Consider the following 21,048-nt stretch of genomic DNA (forward strand, 5'->3'; position numbering starts at 1 on the left):
TGTTCAGTGATCTGTGATTACGCCTTGTGAAAAATCTGCACATAAAGGATGGCAGAACTACATGTAATATAGTCTAGCTGATTAATAGTCCTAGCCATTAAGTCTGCTGAGAAGGCTCCAACCACAGATGGGGCTAGTACCAAGTATGGTTAGGTCAATTGGCCTGACATTCTCCTCCTGAAATGCATGAAGATCTACCATATGTTGTTAAACATTCAATTAACTAATTTAGCTATAGCAGCTCTACATGTCCTCAAAAATGTCTACCAAATATAAAAGATTTTCAGTGCTCACAGCATTATGATTGTATTTGCCTCTTTATTTCATATGTAATTTGCCAAAATTTTGGCTTACCAGGCTTCTTTTTTTACAAGGAAGGGTTTCATAGAAGTCCTTAAATCTAAGTTAACAAATTTCAAACAAGTTCATTAATTATTGTCTTAAACAAGGTCCCCAGTTGAACAATTCACATGAAATATTCCATTTTATTTTTGTTTTTTTGTTTTTGTTTTGGAAAAGAGCTTACATTAATAAGGTGGAATTTCAAAGAGGCTAAACACATCAGCTCTGCAGCTTTAAGAAAAGTTTGAAAAGTGACTAGAGAAAATCATTAGACTATTGTAAAATAAACTACCACATTTTAAAAAATTTGTTTAAGGCCAAATAAAATTAATTAGTAGATTCTCATTCCTTCCTGCCCCTAAAAGATTGAAAAAAATAGGGCGAGAATTTCAATATCTGGATTTTTTTCACATTAGTTTCTAGTATTGAGATGTACTATAACACACAAATCTTTCATTCCGTGGTGACTAAAATGATGTTTCTTCTCTGAAACTGAAGTGGCTATGGATTTAGACTATACTTCAAATAGCTAAAATTAGGCCAGCAAATGTCTGGTAAGAAATAAAAAAATAAAATCTTCCCATCCACTCCCGTATCTTGTGAAGGTTGGTTGAGAAGTTTACTATGCCTTCCTTCAGGATCTCAAAGAAAACTTTGCAAATTTATTGCGGAATATCTAAGAAATTCAGTAACAGCCACCTTTTCATACTCGAATGGACACTAATTTTAACAACTGATCATTTGGAAGCAACACATTTGTCATTGAAATAAGAAAAAATGCATATAAATGAAAAAAAAAATAAAATTCATCTCAGTTATCTCCCCTTCATGACCTCTTCAATGTTACCAAGCATGGCGGATGCTGAGAAGAGTGAAAACGTGAAAGGGGAAAATCAAAGTCAAAACGCTGGGAATCTGGTTACAGAAGATATCTTAAACCCAGAGTCATCCGAAGAATTGAAAGAAGAGGCTGAAAAGCTGAAAGAAAAAGCAAACGAATACTTCAAAAGTAATTAATCGTTCCTAGAATGTCTCGCCGCAAACTGCTGAAACGTTCTGATAAATGACTCATTATTTCCTTATAGGTTGTAGCATATTGAATTCAACGGGAACAGTTTATTTTCATTTGATGTGCTTTTACTATTTTAACATACACTGTAGTAAATGTGAAACTAAGATCAGGAAACATCTCGTTGCATTAATTATGCAAGTGCTTGTGAAAAAAAGTATTATTATCTAACCACAGAAACAGCTGAGCAGTTTGCTTTGAAAATATAGCACTTAAGGTCACACTATGGTTGCAGACAAAATTTGAAATATAAGAATAGCAACCTTCAGAGCTAATCCCTTTAAGGATTCGGCGCTGGAGGTATTTTTTGTTTTCAAAACCAAAAATATCTCCAGCATTGAATCCGTATAGGTATTACATTCAGAGCTAGTTATTAGATGCTACTGAGCAGCCTAAAATGGTGTCTGGTCAATTTGTCCCATGTCCAATTTGTCCCATTTTTTTGCCAATTCATCCCAGTTTTCGACAATTTGTCCCAACTTATTTAACCTTGAATTTGAATCATTTTATCTTTAAATATATGAAATAAAATAATAGATGGATTTGTATAAAACACCTCGATAAGTTTCTTAAGGACATTAGCAATTAATTATACAAGTTGACTCGTTTATGGCATCACATGTATATACTGTTTGTTTATTGTTCTACACTGACTTGTCAAGACTTCCATACAGCTATATCAACATGTGTTAATTGTCACTCCAGCATGTGTCATTTAATTATATTATATGTATGTAAATTATGCCAAAACTATAATCAAAGATGAGACAATACACAATAAAATAAGCTTTTTTTGCACTTCAACATCTGTTCTTTCTGTTTTATGAAGCAGACATTGACAGTTGGTAATTTTATTAGTTTGCGAAAAGCGCTCACAATGACATTATAATTTCATGAATAAACTTTAGTAAATAAGGGTAACAACAAAATTACCGTACACTAATCTGATTCCATTGCGGCATGAATATACCAGTGGTGATTAAAAAGCATTTGCATGCTATTGTCATAATCGGTAAATCAGCATTCATATTAGCACAAAGAACAATTTATAACAAAAAAAAACAATCATTACTCATTTGTTTTAGAAGAAACTGAGTATTTTTCAACCAAGGACTGATATCTAAAAAAGTGTTTTGTAAGAGACCCTTTAAGACGCATTTCATCATATCCTTGATTCAGGAGTCTGTTGTCAAATTCAAGATGCAGGTCCAAAAAGATGCAGAACAAGCTGTTTCTGTAGTCTCCTTTATCTTGAGCTCTGGTGGATATACTGACAGTAACAATTTACCAAAAGAAGGGTTGTTGATGGACAATTCATCATTAATATATCTGTATGTAAAGTTAAAGGTTTTAGCATCTTTTAAATTTTTATTTTTTGCAATATTCTGAAAATATTCAGCCTATGTGTACTATGAAAACAAGAACAAATCAGCAGGAGAGGAGCACACTTAATGCCCATTGGAATGCCAACAATGCGACAAATATGTTACTAGTATCAATGAGGAAAAGCAAGCATATTGCAAACCTGCTTTTCTGTGTAGCGCACTTTGTCCTTTTGCGGTGTCTTAGAAAAATATGTTGATTTGAAAGTAAACCAAAAACGACATAATTTTTTTGCCTCAAATAATTGTCAAATTGAAAAAATATGGGATGAAAGGAAAACAGGGTGATCGAATTCAAATATATCTTAACACAAGCTTAATTGTAAATGGTTAATATTAAACTCTTTGATTTATTTTTAAATTCATCATTCTGATTACGAATGAGTGTGAAATGACATTTGATAAACACACAAGTAAATTTGCGATGCATCGTGGCATGTAGTGTGCCAGTTTGCAAAATATTCAGGTTCGATGATAGTTTACATGGAACATCTAGATGAAACATCTAACATACTGCACAACTGAAATACAAACAACTGGTTGGCCTTTCTCAGTTTCTAAATTTTCTAGTCGAAATTCAATTTAAAGGTCTCCAGGTCGAAACTGTCAAATCAATCAAACTTTAGCCACAATCATCAATTGAAAATAAGCATGCCCTTAGATACATGTCTTTCTCAACTAACTAAATTTATCGGTTAATTATCTATATAGCTTATGTCATATATAAGTTACTAGATCATTGTTAATACAAACCAAATTAATCATCATATAGTTCACAGTAAATGTTGTTTATTGGGTTTGTTTATTGGCGTAAATTGCATAGAATTAAATATGATATATTAGAAATACCTTAAAAGTGAACCAAATTATTTGCATTTGAACTGTAATGGGATATGTCAGTGGGACTATTTTTGTGCAGTAGTGCACGATAATTTCAGATGCTAATAGGCTTTAAAAATCTAAAGACTCTGGAGACTGCTATATTAATTCTGATCTTCGGTTAAATTAATAAAAATCATAACTTCTCATCTGGTTTTTCTAGTTTTGTACAAAAAAAATCCAAAATGTTTTCCGTTTTTAAATTATAAATTGCAAAAGAGCAAAACAAAACCAAAAAATAAAAAACAAAATTCTGGTCTGGTAAAATAATACCTTTTAGAATCAAAACCAAATGCAATACTATGACAATGAACGACACAAAACAAACATTATATCCTGAAACAAATACCATTTCTAAAAGTATGGGACGAATTGACCTGAGACAAAATGGAATTGGGACAAATTGACCTGTATCCCTTTAAATCTTATCAGTAAATCATAAATGCTACATATGAAGCACTAAAATATGGGTTCACATTAAGAGAGAGCTTCTGTCATAGAGAGAAACTCTTTCTTATAGTGAACCAGTATTTCAGAGCTTTATGTAGCATTTTTTGATCCATTTCAGTTCAAGTAAGTCTGATTCATAATTTGTGCAGATTGTTGAAGATGTTTACATAATGTTGAAAGTAATTCTTCTAACATTCTAGCCCATTTGTTATTTTTTTTTTTTTTTTTTTTGTTAGACTAACCATGATAACCTTGCATTGAATTTGTTGTTCTAAAGAACTTTTTTTTAAATTAATGTTTAAGGATTCAGTGATACAACTTGAATTTTGCTATATTAGTTAATGTACAAGAATGGTGCTATTAGTAAAGTGAATTGAAAATGAGGCTAATCAAGGGAGTTTATTGTTCTTCATCTCGCCTTGTGCTGAGTTAGTAAGTTGACATAAATAATTTCGAATATTGTAATGCAACATTTTTGCACATAAAAGCAAGAAAGTAGTACACCCGAATTTGGTTTTTAACACTATATAAGGCATATCGTTTTTTGATTCTGTGAATGTGTTCACTTGCCAGAATAGCTAAAAATTCATATGTTTACAGTACATTAATCGAAGATGTAACATGGTTTCATTCAAACTTTTATAAAAAAAAAAAAAAGGACGAATTAATTGCCTTTAGAAAATTTTTCAGAGGGTGATTACACAGATGCAATAGATTGGTACTCACAAGCAATAGAGAAATGGCCTTATTCAGCAGCTTATTTTGGGAACAGGAGTTTTGCCTACATCAAGACAGAAATGTTTGGTTTAGCCCTGGCTGATGCTACCAAGGCTTTACAGATTGACAGATCTTACTTAAAGGTTGGATTGTATGCAAGATTTACAGTTGTAGTCCTTCAGTCATCAAAATATATCAAGATACTGCGTGTGAAATAAGTTGTTTAAATAGTAGGCACAGTGAAGGACAAATTATGGAAAATTCATATATCATTTAAGATCATGTTTTATGATTATAGAATCAGTACATGTGGTATTATGTTTTATGGTTATAGAATCAGTACATGTGATATCATGTTTTATGATTATAGAATCAGTACATGTGATATCATGTTTTATGGTTATAGAATCAGTACATGTGATATCATGTTTTATGGTTATAGAATCAGTACATGTGATATCATGTTTTATGGTTATAGAATCAGTACATGTGATATCATGTTTTATGGTACATTTAAAGTGGTATTGGCTCTTTTAAGTGTTCTGTAATACATGATGATTTTCATGCACTGAGCTGCTATAATTGTTTTATTACATATTTCTGTAGACATTTTAAGACATTCCATATCTCATTCTTTTCTATACTGCTAATAAATGTATTGTATATTGTTACTTATTGTTTTTTTGTTTGTTATGATTATTTTGATGATTTAGATGTGTGACTTTCATTAACTCTTTTGTAGGCTTATTATCGAAGGGCTTCAGCAAACATGGCTCTAGGAAAGTTTAAACTAGCACTCAAGGACTTCGAAGCTGTAAGTTTTTTTTAGCATGTTCGGTTTGTTTTACCTGTAATGGTGAAATACTTAGATCTATATACTGTATACACAGGCAAATGTACCACATATGATAATCATATGATGCCTGTTTCATATGGTAATTATATGATTATCATGATTCTCATGTTAAATTTGGCTTGAAAACATATAATCATCTGATTATCTCATGTAAACTGAAAAATATGATTAAACTTAACATGCTTGATTCATATGATAGTCATGATTCTCATATTTGGCGCATTAAGCAAATCCTTCAGAAATAACCACCACTCATTAATTTAAAATGAAGTGCCTTCTAGACCTCTTTCCACCATACAGTCACTTCTGGAATAGCTCTGAATGGAAAAAAGCAAAAAAAAAGATATTTAAAATCCTTTAAGTGTTTCAAATTTAGAATCCCTTGTGTATCCAATTGGTGAAGCAGAGAGGTAGTAGTGCATGTATGGCTTGTTCAAAACTTTGTTACAAAGATACATGTAAGTTATAGAATTACTGAATAATTTATTGGACCAATTTTCCTGGTTTATATATATATATATTTTTCAAGCTCCAATGGAATGAAAAAAATGTATTTAAATTTGTTATAACCTTGTAAAACTCATGAACTAATTCACTATTCAAAAACCCTGAAAATTGATTTATACCAACAAAAGTACATGTACCGATACATATACACAGGGATCGGGCTGGGCTTTGCCAATGTTGCTATTTGAGATTTTTTATTTGATCTGGCGACAAAAATAGCCCATTGCCCATTTTCTTGCTGCCTAGGTTTTACATATTAAAATTGACAGGAAGTTTGTCAGCAACAGATATTCTGTCCAATTGTTAAACAATTGTGTTGACACCTGGTTAGAGTTTATTGACTGAAGCCAATCAAAGATAATTAGACTAGGTTACTGTGAATCACAATATCCTCATGGTAGGTGTCAATCAGATGTAAATATATTATTGAGCCAATCAAAACTCTCATCATCTGGTCAAAGGTAAACACAATCGTGGCCATTTGTATGTGGCTACAGCCGTGTTAAACCTGATATATTCAGAAACAGATTTGCTGGTACCAAAAAAAAAAGAATAAATTAAATCCAATCAACAGTGATTATCCCATCAAGAAGTGTTTAAAAAAAACTCCAAAATGCAAGAATTGCTGAAAATGGATGACATTTGTTTTCACTTTTGCCATGTGGCTGTTTTTGGCGGGAAAAAAGGTAAACAAATAGAATGGAGACTCCCAAAATCTAATTAAGGAAATTCTGAAAGCATTAATATGCAGATATCAAGCAAGAGTACATAAGAAGAGAAAATAATTAAAAAGGGACACAGTTAATGGTGCTTGGTAGTTTGCTGGAAATTTTATCACTTGAAAAAAGAATCAAGTTTTGTTGAAAATTTATAAATGAAAAATAAAAATATTTTAAGATAAATTTAATTAGACCATAAAGGACAAAGGTCAACATGATAAATAAAACACCTGTGTCTGGAGTACATGTAGTACTTTATTATTTTGCATATGAAAAGCGACTGAGTAAGATATGAGCTAAAAACTTGCTTTATACATGCATCAAGACTGAACCTTGGGTACATGTATATCATGTATGAAGGGGTTATTTTGACGAATTGACAAAAATCAGTGGACTTATTATTGTCATATTTTTAAAAAATTAGAATAATTTATTTTTTTTTGCACCAATTTGGCTTTAATTTCTGAAAATCGGTGAAAAGAATTGGGAGTTGGTGATTTTTCTGGCGACATAATTTTGGAAGACAGAGCAATCCCTGATATATGTACCTTCTCAATACTTTAAGGCAAAATTCTTCATCAAATTTTCTTTAGCGTTGCATACTGAAAATAACAATAAAAACACAAAAATTAGGGTTATAAATATCGCATTCCAATACTTACGTGAACCAAGAAAAACTTAGGTAAACAGGGACAGAAACAAACAACACATTGATTAATTAAGGAGGTAGACCTAGGGTAAGGGACATAACTCATGAAATCTATGTTTGTATCATATTCAATTTCACCAAAGCTTCTCAAGCTTTCATTGAAGCAGAATAAAATGAATCCAAGTAAATTAGATGCTTACATAAGATTGATGTAAAATGCTGAATACAAACGTTCCAATGATTTTTAAGGGTTGTTTCCTTACCCTAGGTCTACCTCCTTAAGCAACTCCAATGAAGGATGGGATCATCAATAAAAGTTGTGCCTCTTATTGATATATGTGTATACATTTGATTCACAATTTATGTTTATACTGATCATCTCTCACAATAGGTTGTCAAAGTCAAGCCAAATGATAAGGATGCTAAAGCTAAATGTACAGAATGCAGCAAAATTGTAAAAAGAATTGCTTTTGAGAAAGCCATTTCAGTTGAAGAAAAGCCTGTTTCTGAGACCATAGACCTTGATTCTCTTAGTAAGTTCTGAAATTAATAGTTTATCATAAGTTTCATTGTTGTCGTGTTTTCTGATCTATGTGATGTTCCTCCACGACAATGATTTTTTCCACTTAGATTACATTTTTGTATTTATATGTTGTAGAGGAAACAACCTTTACTATAGATATGTATAATTTAACTTCATAAGCATTTCAATCTTGAAAAGTTACAAAATGAAGACTGTACCAAGATTTTATGGTTAACTGTTTCTTGAAATATATTACCATATAAAGAGTTTAATTTTCACAGGTGCCAAATTTTTGTGATTTGCTCTATGAATTTCTCAGTCTTCATTTATTGCGTCCACAGATATGGTTTATGGGAAATTACTGTGAAATATCTGGACTTAAATTTAGCAATCTTTTATTTACATGATTCCTCAAACCTAGTAGATATAGTTACAATTAGAACCTTAGGAAAATATCCCACTATAAGGTATACTTCTTTCAAACCATTAAACTGGTACCTCAAAAATGTTTCTTACGGCTTTACTTGCACATTATACTCAAGGCAATAGAAATAGACTTAAAATGGGTTTGTAATTGAATATTTCTTTCTACAGCGATAGAAGATGATTACTCAGGTCCTCGATTAGAGAACAGTCAGGTTACCCTGAAATTTGTTACTGATCTATTAGACACTTTTAAAGACCAGAAGAAATTACACAGTAGATTTGCATTCCAGGTAAATAAGTAGCATAATAATATTCAGGGAAGTGCTTCAATATTGCATCATGAGATAATAATGTGTTTGATTACATCACTTATATGATGTTCATATAACAGTATAAAACATGTAGCAGTATGACTTATTTCTGACTTTACAGGAGCATGGTATCCATGAATGTCAGTTCTGTAGGAAAAGAATTAAAATAGGATGCGAGATGATAATTACATGAAATACACAGCAAATTTATGTATGGTCCATTAGTTTCATGAGAAAAACTGCATTTGTGAAAAAGTCAACAAAAGAAGATTAACATATCCACATCTAGACAAACATCAGGGTAAAAGAAGAAACTGATTTGTTTGAGTATTAGACCCTCTATATACCGGTAGTATGAGCATTGGACTCTCAGCATTTAATATGAGCACTCAGTAATTATTAAGTGAAGAGAAAAACATTTTTTTCCATTGCATGTGTTATGTTACTTTTCATGAAAGTTGAAGGCAAACATATTGGAACTTTTTACTTTTCAGATATTACTACAAATTAAAGAACAGTTTAAGAAACTACCTTCATTAGTTGATGTCAATGTGCCAAAGGTAGGAATTATACATGATAAAGATATAAAAAATTGAATGCTATAATGTAGTGTCCTTCAATATACAGTGAAATCTATCCTTTTAGCCTTTAAAATTGGTCTGGTTTAGATAAAGGTTCAAAATAATTTAAGGAGGTAGACCTAGAGTAAGGGACATAACTCTTGAAATCAGTGATATATTTGTATCATATTCAATTTCACCAAAGCATATGAAGCTTTCATTTGAAACAGAATGAATGCAGTTCATGTTACTTGGATGCTTACCTAAGATTGATATAAAATGCTGAGTACAAATGATTTGTAAGAGTGTCCCTTACCCTAGGTCTGTCTCCTTAAATTGATGTATAGGGACTTAAAAAAGCGCTAGTGTTGACAGGTTTTCAGGTTATTCAGGGGTCGGTTCAGACTGGTTTTGCATGGTATACTGTAAAGTATTTGGATTATCCCAGTCAACCTTAGACACAATATAATTAAAATATTATTTAAATATTCATTTTACTCTCAGTTTATAGGATTTATTGAATAAATAATTTAGCAAAATGTCAGTACATTAGATGCTCAAGTAATTTTATCCATGTCACATAAAAATATGAAATTAATTCAAACCTATAGAATAGTCAATTATAATGGGTTTGACATATACAGAAGTTCCCTATTGATTCTTGTATATACTGTGTCTATGTCATTTTTTAAAAAAACCTTGAATAAAACTTTTAAATACAATTTCATATCTATAGAAAGCTCAAAATTCAAATTAGCCTAATTTAGTCATTAGTTAGCTTTAGGGTGAGGTAAAAGGAGAACTTGTATTCATGAAAGAAGTATGTTCTATGCCTGCTTCTGGTTCAGAAATTAATAACGGTTTAAATGCACCAAAATATTCTCCTTAAAAACGGTCTTAATTTTGACTTGTCCACACTACATCCTACCCTTGAATATTGTGCACTAAATCTGTTTATTTTATTTTCAGGGAAAGAAGTTTACAATATGCGGTGATATACATGGACAGTATTATGATCTACTTAATATATTTAAAATTAACGGATTACCTTCTGAAGATAATCCTTATGTATCCTTTTATTTTTACAAATGATCATAAAAAGACTGAAAGGACCAAAGAGATAGTGAATGCTCATCATTACTAAAGCAATCCTAACAGGGTTACCATTAAGTTTTACAGCATGAAGATCTTAATTGGAGCTATTCTTGATGTATAAGATACTTAAAAATGATGACCATAATATTTTATTTAGGATTTAAAATTAAGTCTTAAGAGAATTTATAACAGACACTCCTGTATACATACGGATACAAAAATTCAGGACAACTTAAATTTACCAACAGGGACCTGTCAGTTTTTAGGGCAAGGATGCTCTTTGTTGAAAAAAGGTATGTGTAAGTGTTTGTAAGAATCGGCAAAATGGGAAAAATCAGAAACATGCATGTCAAAACCCCACTGATGAAATTGTAATTCATTGGTCCAGCATGATATGAAAAATCTTGTCTGTTTTCCTTGATTCTGATGGTGTAAATGGTGAAATTACACTATCAAAATAATGGGTTTTTTTTTCATGCCATGTTTCACCGACTGCCTGATTCTTACAGGGACTGACACTTACAGCTAGTTGAAATAGACCAATTCCAATTTCAATAAAAAATTTAGGCAGGCTAGTGAGTTATTTAAATTAGCTATATTAGTAGAACTGTGCCCTACTTAATACCAGCATGACCTACATAACTACCAGAGAATACCTGTGTGATCTTTTTGGGTGCTGTCCTTTCAATTTTGAATAGCTGTCGATTATGATGACCTTAATCTTTAAATATGCCATCCACCATCATAACTGACAGCTATTCAAACTTAAACATGTTAAATAGATCATACAGGTGTTCTATGGTGATAAAATATGGCACATTGGAATAGTGTAGGACAGATTTCTACCTAGAGAGCTTTTTTATTAATCACTAGCCTACCTAAATTTTTATAGCTGTAATAGTGAATATATGGGAAATTTCCATGAGACAATAAATGTTGCTTCTTTTAAAAAAAAAAACACTTATCTAGTAAAGTCCTTAACAGAAACCAGTTATTTAATGGTGACTTTGTTGACCGAGGATCATTCTCAGTAGAGTGTATATTTACATTGTTTAGTTTCAAGCTGTTGTATCCCAACCATTTCTTCATGGCTAGAGGTAAGCATACATAGTTGCTAGTTATGACATTAAGAACTGGTAAGGTGATGAATATTTTAGCTTAAAAGGTTTTTATAATATTACAGTGAGTAATACAGTTAACTTCAGGGAACAGAGTTTGGTCATCCCTTGATTAAATGACATTCACCTGATGAACTTTCATAGGTTATTAACCTTTAACATAACTGAAAAAGATATTTAACATTCTATCAAACTTCAGTTAAAATACCCATGAAAGGATAAAAAGTTTAAATCTAGTTAATTGTCCAGTTAACTACCTAGCACATTTGTCATGCTATTTAATCAAGGGAAGACCAACTCTATTTCATTAAGTTTACTATATCACTTGCTGTAACAATGGAAACTTGTTTTTGTTTGTTGGGGTTTAACGTCCGAGCAGCAATATTTCAGCTATATTCAGACAATAAACATGACAGGAAACTTTCATACATATTTATATTTATTGTTTTTTGTGTTTCAGGAAATCACGAAAGTGCCACAATGAATCAGATGTATGGTTTTGATGGAGAAGTCAAGTCAAAATATCCTTATTTGTAAAAACATGTCAATAATCTGTTTTTACCAATTTTCATATCATGGGCATAAATTTCAATATTCATTCTCTTGTCTAGAAAATAAATTTGTAGCAAGTTCAAAGTGTTTTATCATATAACTTTTTAAGTATTCCTATTGAAATTGTTAGTATTTTTTGGGAAAAGACTAATTATATTGAATTAGAAGTGTGATATCCATGTTGTATTTGGGGATTTGTAGTCATCAATCTAAATTTGATTGTGGGAAACATTCATTTACTGACTCCACTTAATTACAAGTTACAGATGACTCAATGTGCCACTGTCAAATCCACATTGATGCCTCCTAATCTTCAAAAACAGTACATTTTTCTCATAAATATTTTTATAAATAGTTTTTATTAATCCTTAACAGTCTTCACATACAGCAGTAAAATGGCAGACTTGTTTACAGAAATATTTAACTTGCTGCCTCTGTGTCATTGTATAAATAATAAAATATTGGTAGGTATTTTATGTACATTTTGTATAATTACCAGTAGTCACCAACCGTTGAAGCAAGTCCACTAGCTGTTCGACTCCATGGGGGGTATCTACGTGTATAGGTCGTGTATCTGTATCTCAAAAAGTATTTAACAAAAAATATTTGGAAGTTGTTGGCATTTGAAGGGATTGGATATATAATTTACATCTGTAAGTATTTAACAGCGATGTGATATATAATTTACATCTGTAAGTATTTAACAGCGATGTTTTATATAATTTACATCTGTAAGTATTTAACAGCGATGTTATACATAATTCTCTCTGCTTGTTTCTTCCTTTTGTAACTGGTCTTTCTTTTTCCTTTACATGAGATTCTCTAAATTTATGAGTAAGAATACTGTTGTAAAGCTGTGGAGCAAATCATCCATGTGGTCCTACTGTAAATAGTGAATAATTTGCAACAGTTTAATTTTTTTGATATGTCACAGAAGAGTTTCTAATGTGAAAATTAAACAGCTGTGAATAATTGTTTCAAAGAACATCATAATTCAATCTGTACCATCATTAATTCAAAACTGTATGTATGATCCTACCGGGTCAATCCCCATGCTGACAGTTAAACATGTCTAACATAATTCATCATGAAAAAAAAACAAGATACCGGTACATAAAATAGCAATAAGTTGCGTAATAGAGTAATTATTTCGTTGAATACACTATGACCGAATAAATAGTGTGATATAAGTCGCATTGTGGTTTCAAAGAGTGTAAATTAAGAGAGAACTTGGTTTTTAAAACATCCAAGCCCATAATTGTATCTTAATAGAAAAGTGTCGTCTAAAGATGATATAAATTCATCACACTAAGTATAAAATTTCTATAGTTGAATTAAGAATTGGCTATGGTAAAAATTTTGTCTATTGAAAAATAACATAATTTTTCATGTACATATTTTGTTTATTGCACTTCACGCAATAAACAATATGCACATGGAAAATTTATGTTATTTTTCAATAGAAAAAATTTTTATCATAGCCAATTCTTATTTATTTTTAAAAAATCATAAAACTCTTTGCAATATGCCGTTTAGAGAGTGTTAGACATGAAATTAGGTCGACATTTATAATCATGAAATTAAATAAATTTGCTGTAAAGAAATCAGAAATTGAGAATAAAATTTGGATTAGGTGCATGCATGTCTAACACCATTTGTTTTTATACCCAGCCACATGAAGTAAGTTTTATGTTATACCTTCTGGATAATTGCCTGTCAGTCTGTCCATCCCCAACTGTTTTCAGATGATTTTATGAGAAGGGATCAATGAATTTTTTTTGAAACCTTGCACAGTTATTTAATTTTAACAGTACCATAAAATACAGATTCACATTTAAGCAAAATCTAATATGTAGTTTAAATTTATTTCAAACATTTTGTCATTCCCCGGTTTTCACCATTACATGGTATGGTATCATTTCTTGTTCCATTAATGCCATATTTTTTACATTCATTTGATATTATTATCATGAATATGGTGTTTTTTAGGTTATGCATGGTGGATTGTTCAGAGATGATAATGTTACATTAGATGACATCAGAAAGTTAGAGAGAAATAAACAACCCCCAGAGAGTGGTACTGTATCGTACATTTTTCAGTTTTATTTATTTTAACCACAATTATTTGGAAAATTATGAAAATCTCTTTTTCGGTTTGATTTATTGAATTTCCAGCTTCTATTGTCGATAATAATTAGAAATTGTGTATGGTGTTCCTACGTTTTATTGATTTAGGAGATAAAAAGTATTACACCAGCTATGAATGTCTTGACAGTAAGTATTACCAATAGTAGCGTCGCAATATATCCTTCACCATTTGGTGCAATGTGATCATTTCCCTCTTCTACTTTTATTAGTGTATATTGATCACTTCACATTTTGAAACTACTTCTCAAATTTATTATTGTGATAATGGTATGGATCCAAAACTTAGTTTTTGCAATATTGATAAACCCAATTTCTGTATTAGTGAAAATTTTTCTATGCATGTGATATGGTAGAAAATGTCAAATTTGGTATTCAAGATACTTCTGAACAGGAAATCCAACATATTCAAGTTGTCACATGACCAAAAGATGATGACTTGGCACATTTCAATTCTTTCCACAGTGGCGATAGTGCCTGGTATTTGACTTCATTATAAGAATGCCAAATCTTTCACTAACAATTAAGAAAGTAACTTTTCTATTTTATAGTGGAAACCCCTTTTGGACTTGGTTTGGTTTAAACAAGTGTTCAAAATACATTCAAACTGATACGATGGGACTTTAAAAAGCATTGGTTATAACAGGTTTTTGTATAATTCAAGGTTCATTATGTCTTCCCCCCCCCCCCACTATGGTGGGGAGATATATTGTTTTTGGCTGTTCCTTGGTTCTGTGTTTATCACAAAGTTTGTCAGCACAACTCCTCTGAAACCACTTAACTGAATTTTACCAAACTTGGTATGTAGCAAGAACATCATATGTAGTTGGGCATATTACCAGGAATTTTGATATCCCATTTTTTATAGGAGTTATGCCCCTTTGAACGTAGAAATTTGCCGAAAATCCTCATAAATAACCTAGTCAGCGCAACTCCTCTGAAAATCCAGAACCTTTATTTTTTTAACATTCTGTTGAAAAATATCTGAGCAAATCCAGTGATGTAGAGATCAAATAATGTTATTTTCAAATAAAGAATGCATCTTCTAGTGAAATTGTATTCTCAGGTCAACAGGATTTTGACATGCATGTTACTGATTTTTACTTGTGTCTTACAAAAACTTAAACTCAGTCATGTTTCTTTGCCTATAAATAACCATATGATGTATGGTTGAATTATTTGCTTTTGCAGGTCCAATGTGCGAGTTGTTGTGGTCAGACCCACAGATGATGTGTGGTACCAGTGACAGTAAGCGGGGAGTAGGGACCATGTTTGGCCCTGACGTGACCAAGAAATTTTTACAGAAAAACAAATTAGATTATGTTGTCAGAAGCCACGAAGTCAAGCAAGACGGCTATGAGATCTCGCATGATGGCAAATGTATAACTGTGTTCTCTGCACCTAACTACTGGTAAGTACTTGAATAAAAGATCACTATTGGTATGCAGTAATTGGAGTAGTGAACAATATTTTACAATTCTTTTCAGTATTTGTAAGAACAATAAATTTCAGCAAATTCCTTTATTGTTGAGAATATTAAATGTTTTAATATTTTTTAAATTATACAGGGGTAAGACAAAATTGTGGGTGAATAGGACCCTGTCTGTCTACTTGTTTTTAAGCAAACTGCTTTTAACGTGCTCTGTAGACTTCTAATCATATTTTATAGGAATTTAGATATGATTGAAGATTATAATCATTTGTTCCCTGTGAAGTGAGATTATCAATTTTTAGCCGGGTTAAGCATCACATGTAGCTTTGCATGAATAACAATAATTTAATTTCATGTCACTGCTAGAGGTGATTATTATACTTTACCATACTTTAAGTAGCTCTCCAGCTAAGAATTATGCAAAATGTGATACATGTACATGGTTGGAAAGCCTGCATAAACTTTATTTTTGATATTTTGTTTAAAATGCTGTAGTAAACAGAAATTTACATTCAATTTTTCATATAACCCTTGGTCTTTGGAGATAAAAATTTATAAAAGCACTGTAGAATTCAAAAGTAAGGGAGATAAATCTGTAAATGATATTAAAATACAATAGAAGCTGTTGGATTTTCAATGTGGATTTTCTCATAAGAGAAGACAGATTTGACTGAATAATTATACTTTCCATCATATAGACCTATAAAGCAACCTTTAAAATAACAAAAATAAAAATATGTAGTCTTTTTTTTGGGGGTGTATCACATATTACAGAATTTGCATGATTCTTACAAAGACTGCTACTTAACTCCACTTCAGCAGTATTTTTTTTTATCTGGTTGTTTAAAAATATAATAGAAAGAAACATTTTTTGGCACCTTCTAATTAATTTGTAATGGGTATTTCTGGTAAAAATGTTTTGACAATGTTTTAGAGATTTACTTACATGCAAGTGATAGATTTAGAAAAAAAAGTTGTAAGTGTAAAATGACTTCAAAATAGAAAATAGCACAATGATGTCATTACTTGCGATAATTTTTACAATTACGAATATTTGTGAAATTGACTCAAGAATTTTTTCAGAAAATTTATATTTGTGTACTTGTAGTGATCAAATGGGAAATAAAGGAGCATTTATAAACATTACTGGAGATGACCTTACTCCTAAATTTACATCATTTGAAGCAGTAGTAAGTATTTTTTTTTTTTTCAATACGTAGAGTGTTATATTTTGAATATAAGTAGAATGATAATAAATCTGCTGTATCCACCCCACAGGCTTTATAGTGGGTTTCGTAAAAAAATCACAATTTAGTCAGATTTTTCAGTGTACTTGATCTCATTGTAACAGCTTTGTTATCTAAGAATCTGCTTACCCTATCTTATTTCATCCAAAATTGTTGAAGCAGTGATGCTTACACAGGCAAATGTGCCACACATGAGAATCATATGATTATCATATGAATCGAGCACCATATGATAATCATATGTTTTGGTATACATATGATTATCACAAGATTATCATATGATAATCATATATTCTTCACAAACATATGATTGTCATATGTTTTTAAGCTTAAATTACCATATGAGAATCATATGATAATCATATGACTATCATATGTTCAATATCATATTATTGTCATATGAATCGAGCACCATATGATTATCATGTGTGGCACATTTGGCTGTGTAGGGTCAAAGGGGATCATTCATTTTCGTATTTTACTTTAAAAATGACTTTATATAGGTGTGTAAAAAATTATGCAATTTTATATAGGAATGCATGGTCACATACACAAGGTCTGTTTGAAAAAAAAAAAAAAAAAAGAAAAGGTACCTTCAAGATATGACATTGGTCACAAAACTGTATTTAATCAAACAAATCAAGTTCAATGTTACGTTTTGATTGCAAGTATAACTCCACATGCATTAATATTGGACTTTTTTTTTCAGCCCCATCCCAATGTGAAGCCTATGGCATATGCAAACCCATTATTTGGACTATTTTAATGAAACTTGTACCATAGACTGTGATTTTACTCAGGAAGTACCAACTCATTTTATCAGATCTGTATCAAATACAGGGAGGAAAAAAAAGATGTGTTTGGTTTTTATGTCTTAAGTAGCACTCCAATTAAGAATCATGCAAAATGTGATACATGGTTGGAAAGCCAACATATTTTTTTTTATTTTTTATGTCTTAAGTAGCACTGCAACTAAGAATCATGCAAAATGTGATACATGGTTGGAAAGCCTATAATTTTTTTCTTGATATTTTGTTTTAAATGTAATAGTAAACAGAAATTAACATTAGGCTTTTCATATATCCTTAAGTCTTAGGAGATATAAATGATATTTAATGTATTGTAGAATTCATAATCAAGGGAGACAACTAGGTAAATGACACTGAATTACAGTAGAAACTATTGGATTTTCAATATGACTTATCTCCTATGACCGGACAGATTGGAGTGAATAATTATACATTTCATCATATAGACCTACAAGGAAACTTAAAATAAATATGTAGCTTTTTTTGGGAGTGTACCACATATTACTGAATTTGCATGATTCTTACAAACATTGCTTCTAATCTATGAAGTCATGAAGTAGGAGTGATATTTTCATTGTACCCCTTGCTTATGAAGTGGGGAAGTATTGTTTAAAAGTATCTGTGAATCAGTAGCACTTATATCTTAAAATTTATACTGCCAATAATAGAGGTGATTCATGGTACAGAAAACCTGTCAAGCAAAAAATGCTATTTCAATCTGCATACACATTATTTTATTCCTCTATAGTTTTTTCCGCATACAAATCTACATTTTGGAGAAAATCTTCCGTTCAACTCCCCTTTAAATCAGCCAAATGAAGAACAATTACTCTTGGAAAGTGCCAATTTCATTAACCATCTATATATTTTTTATCTAAAAAAAGTGCCAATTTCATTAACCATCTATATATTTTTTATCTAAAAAAAGTGCCAATTTCATTAACCATCTATATATTTTTTATCTGAAAAGTGCAACAATCAGTTGACAAATAAGATTAATTTAATGTATGTAAGAAATAAAAGTGGGTTATGACATAGATGAAACACCATCTGTCTGACTTTCATAAAAACTGTTTTTTTATTGGTTTTAAGGTCTTCTATTTTGATCTCTCAATGGACAGTTGAGTACTGGTAGTTGATAGATGTTATTGTATCTTCAAGGTTTTTTTTTTTTACTTGCAAAACCACAAACTTCACTCGTATTTTAAGAAAGCCAGGTGAAAATAAAGTAACTATGGTGACAACTCAAGTAAGTTGAGATTTCATATTGCTCATTTGTTGCACAGAGCAACAATGAACATGGTAATTCTTTAAAAGTAGGTGTTTTCATACAAGCATAATAAAAAAAACAGGATATTAAGGTGTTTCTTTTTTACAAGGAAGATAACTTTCTGGTCGAGATCAATTATGCCAACTAAGTCTTTGTAAGAGCTTTGCGTCATGATTTTGCATTTAAATACATGACTTTCCTCAAGTTCCTAATAAAAGATAGTCTTGTAGAAATAATTCCTTTTTAACTCACTTGGCATCCATCATTGTTGTCCCCTTCATTCAAAACTCTTCTTCTCTGAAACCATTGAACCAAGTAGAACCAAACATGGTAAGAGTGTTCCTGCATATTACTAATGTGGGGATTTTTGATCGGTCAAAAAGCATGGCCACTATTGCTAAAGATAAAAGATGGGGGTCATTCACAATTTTTTGCCTTATATCTCAAAAACATTTAGGATTAGAAAAATTCTGGCAGGGTCAAAGTGTTCAGCATAATGTGATCTACATATATTTGTCAGTTTTGTGTCAATCTGTTAAGCCTTGTTGGAAGGCAAAAATGACATATTTTGTAATTTTCAGCCAATATCTTAAAAAATCATAAAAAATAAAAATACACTTTCAATTGCTGAAATGATCCTTATGATAAGGCTTACAAAAGTTTGCATTGGATCAAAGTTGCCAGACGACTCCTTGATAGAGTTCTTGCCCTTGAAGGGCAAAAATTGAAACAGATGAGCCTCTTGTTATTTAATTTTTACCAATTTTCAAAACTGAATTGAATTACAATTCAAATCCATTGCTTTCACATATTTTTGTCCCCAAGGCAACATGACATGGGGACTTAGAATATATGCATCTCATCTCTGTTTTCCTAAGTAAGAGCTTTCAGGCAAAGGTTACTCTCTTGAGTTTTCAGGACAATTGAGGAAAAAACCATGATAATATTGTAGGAGTAATGTCCCTTGGAAATTAAAATATCTTCAAAACAAGATTTGTAAGTTCCCTAACATTTCACTGGGGATTTGGACAAATTTGAAACTAAATATTCTACCATGAATCTCTTCAACAAGTTTATAAATCCAAATTTAGAGAGTTATCTTCCTTGGAAATTTAAATTTCTTCCCCAAAAAAAAATAATAAAATTGTAAGGGCTCTCACATCTACATTTATCAACAGACATGAATGAAATTTAGTAATTACCATGAATATCTTGGAAAAGCTTTAAAATTGAGGATGACAGGCTGAGATCTGAGAATAATCTCTCTTTGAAATTTAAAATTCTTAAAAAATAAATGTTGTAAGTACTATCAAACTACACATCTACTTAATTTTTTATTAATCCATTAATCTCTTGGCCAATTTGACTGGTTCTTATTGTTAGATTTATCCCTTTTGGACTTTGTTAGTGCTCATACACCTTCATATCCAATAGGATTTAGAAAAATGAACATCAATCACTGTTGATATATCACTTCGTGTCTAGTAGTCTAGGATTTAAAAAAATGTCCTCTGAAACCATTGGATTGTTACCAGCATTTTCAGGAGGTTTACTTTTAAAAAAAAGTGTAGACTATGCTGATCCAGCATCAATCATGGACATCATTGTTTATAAATCATTGGGGTGGAGCTACTTATTTCAAGGTACTTAATATATCTAAAAATAAAATTAAAATGGTATAACTTCTTTGGCTTAAAGTGCTTTACAAAGAAGTTATCACCATTTAAAGACTAAAAATACGTTTTTGCAGTTTCTTGAAATCATAATCGATTATAACTAAAAAGCAAATTTCAGTTGGTGAAATGTTCGTTATAGTAAGGCCAACAAAGGTCTCCTTTTGTGTCGAAGTTAATGTTTATGAAACTTTGGTAAATTGAGAACGACTAGAAGGGGCCACGTAGACGGTTGTTGAATTGTCCAGTAAACGAAGGTGTATGCATGCAAGTGGCAACATGGTCAAACAGATCCGTTCAAACTGAAATCTTTCAAG

General features: G+C 31.1%; 1 protein-coding gene across 2 annotated transcripts; it reads left to right on the top strand.

The window, feature by feature from the left end:
• The first annotated feature begins 1,178 nt into the window (after positions 1-1,178).
• On the top strand, positions 1,179-18,861 carry LOC148625715 (serine/threonine-protein phosphatase 5-like). 2 transcript variants are annotated; one of them, XM_088569428.1, is made up of 14 exons: positions 1,179-1,351; positions 4,813-4,982; positions 5,582-5,653; positions 7,962-8,103; positions 8,688-8,809; positions 9,325-9,390; positions 10,360-10,458; positions 11,477-11,582; positions 12,064-12,124; positions 12,538-12,619; positions 14,145-14,232; positions 15,492-15,711; positions 16,841-16,922; positions 17,689-18,861. In XM_088569428.1, the coding sequence occupies exons 1-14, from the start codon at positions 1,183-1,185 to the stop codon at positions 17,743-17,745; spliced, it is 1,536 nt and encodes a 511-aa protein (XP_088425554.1). In that variant the 5' UTR covers positions 1,179-1,182; the 3' UTR covers positions 17,746-18,861. The 2 variants fall into 2 exon arrangements, with proteins under 2 accessions (XP_088425554.1, XP_088425555.1); XM_088569429.1 differs by lacking the exon at positions 1,179-1,351 and adding an exon at positions 2,608-2,742 and having other exon boundaries at positions 17,689-17,880.
• Positions 18,862-21,048: the final 2,187 nt, after the last annotated feature.

This window comes from Perna viridis, chromosome 2 (assembly GCF_037379345.1).
Source record: "Perna viridis isolate PV_CMFRI_1.1 ecotype Kerala chromosome 2, ASM3737934v1, whole genome shotgun sequence".
Lineage (NCBI taxonomy): Eukaryota > Metazoa > Mollusca > Bivalvia > Mytilida > Mytilidae > Perna > Perna viridis.